This window comes from Papaver somniferum, chromosome 2 (assembly GCF_003573695.1).
Source record: "Papaver somniferum cultivar HN1 chromosome 2, ASM357369v1, whole genome shotgun sequence".
In the NCBI taxonomy this organism is placed as follows: domain Eukaryota; kingdom Viridiplantae; phylum Streptophyta; class Magnoliopsida; order Ranunculales; family Papaveraceae; genus Papaver; species Papaver somniferum.
This window is the reverse complement of record NC_039359.1, coordinates 85399443-85405249: the sequence shown is the minus strand read 5'-3', so window position 1 is coordinate 85405249 and position 5807 is coordinate 85399443. Positions and strand designations below refer to the sequence as shown.

Sequence of the window (5807 nt, the reverse complement as noted above, 5' to 3'; positions counted from 1 at the left end):
AAATTTCTCAATATATTCCTCGACCCCGTGATTCTCGTAGAAAAGAGTTGTTCAGAAAATTTTCTGCAAAAGAAAAAGAAAAGACTTCCAACGCAAGTATTAATTCAAATTTAAAGTTGAATTCTACGGTTGTTTTAAATTCTTCGGATCCGGTTCAATCCGGTAAAAAACCTTTGGAGCTGAGCTTTAATTCTATAATGGATTCGGATGTTCACTCAGAAAATCAAATGAGTTTGGTAACAGTTGAGTCAGACATTTCAGATGGATCTGACGTGTCAACAATCAATTCAAATTCAAACACTTCTCAACCACACATAACGATAACATCACCAAACTTTCAAAAAACAGAAGAGGTAGAGGAGTATTTGCAGGCAGCAGTTTCAATACCTTATCTACATATGATTGATTCAATGGGTACTACACACAACAATGGTGCTCAAATTACTGTAGCAAATGAAAGGATTGTTAACTTTGATTTTTTCTGGAATACTAATGAAAAATGTAGGACAATAAAACACAAGATCAGTCCTATCCTTAGACGAGATTTTGAAAGTATTATGATACAGATGGTGTCAATTTATCCAAAATTGGGTATTCACTTTCAAGGACCTCAGGATGAAATTGATGATGCTATGGTAGATTGCTTCAAATCTCATTTACTTAATTTAGATTTGGAGAAATTGAAATCTTCTTAATTGTAGTGATTTATGTTGGTTCTGGTTGTTATCTGTGTTTATGGATCTCAAAATAGTTTACTGGAATATTCGTGGGCTTAATGATCTTAACAGAAGGGATATTGTGAAGAAAAAGATTAAGGATTGGAAACCAAGTATTGTGCTTCTCCAAGAAACAAAAATTCAACTATGTAATGATTTGATAGCTTGGCAATGTTGGGGGAAAAGAGATATAATGTGGCTTTATTCTCATTCACAGGGTAGCTCTGGTGGTATTCTTTGTCTTTGGGATTCAAGTAAAATTCAAGTAATTGATTCTTTGATAGGGCCTTATTCAATTACATTGCATTGCAAAAATTTGTCCAATTGTTTTGAGTGGATGTTCACAGGGGTTTATGCTCCTTGTGCTAACAATACTGAAGAGGTTAATTTGTTCTGGAGAGAAATTGAAGAAACTAGAGCTTTTTGGAATTTTCCTTGGGTGATTGGAGGCGATTTTAATGAACTTCGATTTGCTCATGAAAGAACCTCAGGTGGAGATTATACAATTGGCATGATAAAGTTAAATAGTTTTATCTCAAGGCACCATTTATTTGATTTTCCTTTGATTGATGCTTCTTTTACTTGGACAAATAATCAAATCCAAAGTATAAGGAGCAGAATCGACAGAATTCTTCTTTTCCCTGCAACGGAAAGTGTATACCCTCAAGTAACACAACATTCTCTTGATCGTCCTTGTTCTGATCACAATCCAATAGCTATGGTCTGTGAAGGGGTGAAGCATGGTCCGTCTCCATTCCGCTGTGAGTATTATTGGTTTTTACATCCAAAATTTCTTAATTTTGTTAGAGATATGTGGAATTCTTTTGATGTTTCAGGAAGTGCTGGATTTGTTTTTTGCAAAAAGCTACAACTTCTTAAACATCATCTAAGACTTTGGAGTAAAAGGGAGTATCGTGAGGTGGACAGAAAGCTTGAATAATTGGATGATATCTTTATTGACTTGGATGTTGTAGAACACAATTACAATGGTTTATCTGATTCTCAGTGGGAAGAAAGAGCTAATGCAAGGAAGGAATATTGTAATGAGTATCATCAGGGTTGAGAAATGGAGAAGCAGAAGCAGAGCTAACCATTTTAAAGACTTTGGAAAAAACACTAAGTATTTTCATGGACTTGCAAATGACAGAATAAGGAGAATCTACATTGGCTCTATCAAGGTGAATGGAGCTCTCACTAATGATGTGGAATAAATAAGGAATGGAATTATCACCTACTTTCAAACCATTTTTCAGTCTCAGCACAATAGAATTGCTTCTGCAGAAGGTATGAATTTCAATAAGATTTCAGATGATATGTGCAACTGGTTAGAGAGAGACATTGAGGAAGATGAATGTTTCGGTGCTATTAAGCAACTTGGTCAATACAAGGCTCCGGGGCCAGATAGATTCCCAATTAGATTTTATACTATTTGCTGGGATATCCTCAAAGCTGATTTTCTCAATATTCTTTAGGAATTACAAGGTAAAAACTTTCTTGACTGGAGGTTGAAGAACACGTTTATTGCTTTGATTCCTAAGAAAGATTGCATTGAAAAGATTAAAGACTTGAGGCCCATCAGTCTTATTCATGGTGCTTTCAAAATAGTCTCTAAAATCTTAGCTGAAAGATTTGAACTTACTTTGCCTTCTATTATTTCTCAACATCAGTTTGCATTTGTCAAAAATAGGCAAATTCTTGATGGTGTGCTAGTTGCTAATGAACTCATTGAGTCAAGGATAAGAAGTGGAAAACCATGCTTGTTATGCAAAGTTGATTTTGAAAAGGCATTTGACCATGTAAATTGAGAATTCTTATATGAGATGTTTAAGATTATGGGTTTTGGAGAAAGATGGAGGAGCTAGTTGAAGTGTTGTGTAGTATATATTAGATTCTCGGTTTTAATTAATGGTAGTGCTGCTAGTTATTTTAAAAGTAAAAAAGGAATTAAACAAGGAGATCCAATTTCTCATTTTCTTTTATTATTAGTTGGGGAATCTCTCACCTTTATGATCAAAAAAGCTCAAGATGAAGGTCTTATTTCTGGTTTTCAAACTACAGATGGCATTATGGTTTATCATTTGCAATTTGCAGATGACACTCTTATTTTTCTAGATGCAGATGTTGAGCAGATTAAAAATCTCAGATTAATTCTTCTTTCTTTTGAGATGTTAACAGGCTTGAAGATCAATTTTGCAAAGAGTTAAATTTTTGGTGTTGCTTATGAAGGTGATTTATCTGTCTTCTCCTCTTTGTTGGGGTGTTTTAGTGGCAGTTTACCTACAAATTATCTGGGTTTGCCCCTAGGTGCGTGATAAATTTGGAGGTGTAGGTGTAGGTAAATGAGATAAAATTATTGAGAAGTTCATAGATAAACTTGCTGGATGGAAGAAAGTCTTACTATTAAGAGATGGAAAAATTACTTTATTCAACAATGTTCTTAGCATCCTTCCTACCTATTATATGTCTCTGTTTCAAATGCCCGTTTCAGTGATTAAGAAGTTGGAGAAAATTATGAGAGACTTTTTGTGGAATGAAAAGACGGGGAGAAAGAAAATTCACTTGGTAAAATGGAGAGCTCTTTGTAGAAGAAAGAAAATGGGAGGTTTTGGTATTAAGAATTTGAAGCAGATGAACAAAGCTTTACTTTCTAAGTGGACATGGAGATATGCAGTGGAAGATGATGTTCTTCGGAAAAAAAATTGTGTCTGAAAAATATGGCGATGAAGAAGCTCAATGGATTCCAAAAACTCCCAAATGCACTTACGGGAGATTTGTGTGGAGAGCTATTATGAAGTGTAAGTCTTTTGTATTACAATTCATTAAATTTAAAGTCAATAACGGTGTTTCTGTCAGATTTTGGGATGATAACTGGATATATGATCAACCAATCAAGACAAGCTATCTTAATCTGTATGCTTTATCAAGAGCTAAACATCTTTCAGTGGCAGAAATATGCAATTCAGATGGACCTGCTTATTCTTGGAATCTTCAAATTCTTCAAGACTCAATGCTGCTGCAAGAATTGAACACCAGCTTCTTATGTCAGATTTATCTACTTTCGGATTCACTCATGGCTCTGCAGATGAACTGCAATGGTCCCTGACTAAAAGTAATACTTTTACTGTCAGTTCAGCTTATGAAAAGCTCAATATAGAGACTGGTATTGTTCAAAACAGCTCAATCTTTACATTCATCTGGAATCTTAAATTCCCACCAAAAGTTGGTTTATTCCTGTGGTTAATTGCTTACAACAGACTGCCTACAAGAGACTTGCTAAGAAATAGAGGAATGGATGTTCGTGCTACTTGTTCTTTCTGCAATAATCATAAAACAAGTGCTCATTTGCTTCTGCATTGCTCTTTTGTCAGAGATGTTTGGAATTCTTTCTTAGATAAACTAAAATGGTTCTATTGCATTCATTTGGACATAATTCCTTCTCTGCAATCCTGGAATCTCTCTCAGAAAAATGCAGCAAGCTCAGCAGTGTGGAACTTAGTGTTTGTAGCTATTATTTGGAGCCTCTAGAAGGAGAGGAATGCAAGAATTTTTTCAGACAAGAGCAGCAATGTCACTGGAGTGGTTAACAAAGCAATTTTCTGCTTGTTTACCTGGGCATTAGCTATAAAAGAGTTTGATTCTGTAAACTCTTCTACTGTTATGACAGATTGGTGCAACATTTATTTTAACCATGCATAGGTTAGTGGCCTGTCATTAACCTTTTTTCCTTTTCTTTGTATCTTGGCTAGGGTGGTATAGCCTTTATACCCTCTATTTATTTGATCAACATATCCTTTCTTTACCGGTCAAAATAAAAATAAAAATGCATGCCCTGCATGATCACGAGAAATTAGTCCAATACTACCTTTTCTAGTTTCATAAACATAAGAAGCATCAATATTAACTTTAATATAGCCTGTATCTGGTGGAAACCAAACCTTAGGAAGAATATACCTGTTCCTAGTAACATTAGAAGAAGCATTAGAAAAATCACATTGTTTTATCAAATTATGAATTCTTTGAGAACTGTGCATCTTAGGTTTAATACCCTGGAAAATCCAACTGCATCTGTCTTTCCATATGTACCAGACTGTCCACATGAGTCTGACAATATATGAATCAGTCATATAACAACACTATTACCTTCAGCTTCATCAGTATAATACCAGGATATAACCCAGTCATGAAGTGAAGCAAAATTTTGAGTAATATCTGAAATATCCACATTTAGAGCTTTCCATATGGATCTAGCATAAGTACATTCAACTAGCAGATGACTAATAGTTTCAGTACCATGATTACATAAACTACAGTGAGGATCTATTTCAGATTTGTAAACAACTAATTTACCTCTAACATACACAATATCTCTTAAACATTTCCAAATAAAAAGTGGAACTCTATGAGAAACTTTTGTATGCCAGAGTTTTTTCCAAACAACTTTAGGAATGTGGTCACCATTGATAGCATTGTGCATTATAAGAACTTTTTACAGAAAAATTACCTCTTCTATTTGGTTTCCATATTAAATAATCATCTCCTGAGTCAGGAACATGCATACTGAGAATAACATTAGAAGTTTCTTCATCAAAAATAGTACTAACTAGCTGAATATTCCAAACTCTAGTACCAGGAAAAAACAAATCACAGACAAAAGTGAGATAAACAAAGCTAGAAAGACCCACAGTTGGGACAGGTGGACTATTCAGACCAATAATCCAGTTATCTATCCAAATTTTAATTTTAGTGCCACATTGAACAATCCACATGGACTGTTGTTGGACAATCTCAATACCAGAGTATATACTCCTCCATAACCAAGAACAATCATCTTTCAACTTATCTAGATGAAGTAAACTTCCATTTTTACCATACTTATCTCTAACAATCTGCATACATAATGAACTATCATCAGTACAAGCCTTCCAAGCTAATTTAGTTAACAAAGCATTATTGAATTGTTCCATATTTCTAAAACCTAGACCACCCAAAGCTTTAGGAACATTAAATTTGTTCCATTCTATCAAACAAAGACCTCTATTATCACTATGACCCCACCAAAAATGTTTTTGGATAGAGTCAATTTGATCTATC

At 34.4% G+C, this 5807-nt stretch overlaps 1 protein-coding gene across 1 annotated transcript; it reads left to right on the top strand.

The window, feature by feature from the left end:
- The first annotated feature begins 735 nt into the window (after window positions 1-735).
- Window positions 736-1656, top strand: LOC113351538. Its single transcript, XM_026595502.1, has one exon. The coding sequence runs from the start codon at window positions 736-738 to the stop codon at window positions 1654-1656; it is 921 nt and encodes a 306-aa protein (XP_026451287.1).
- The last annotated feature ends 4151 nt before the right edge of the window (window positions 1657-5807 follow it).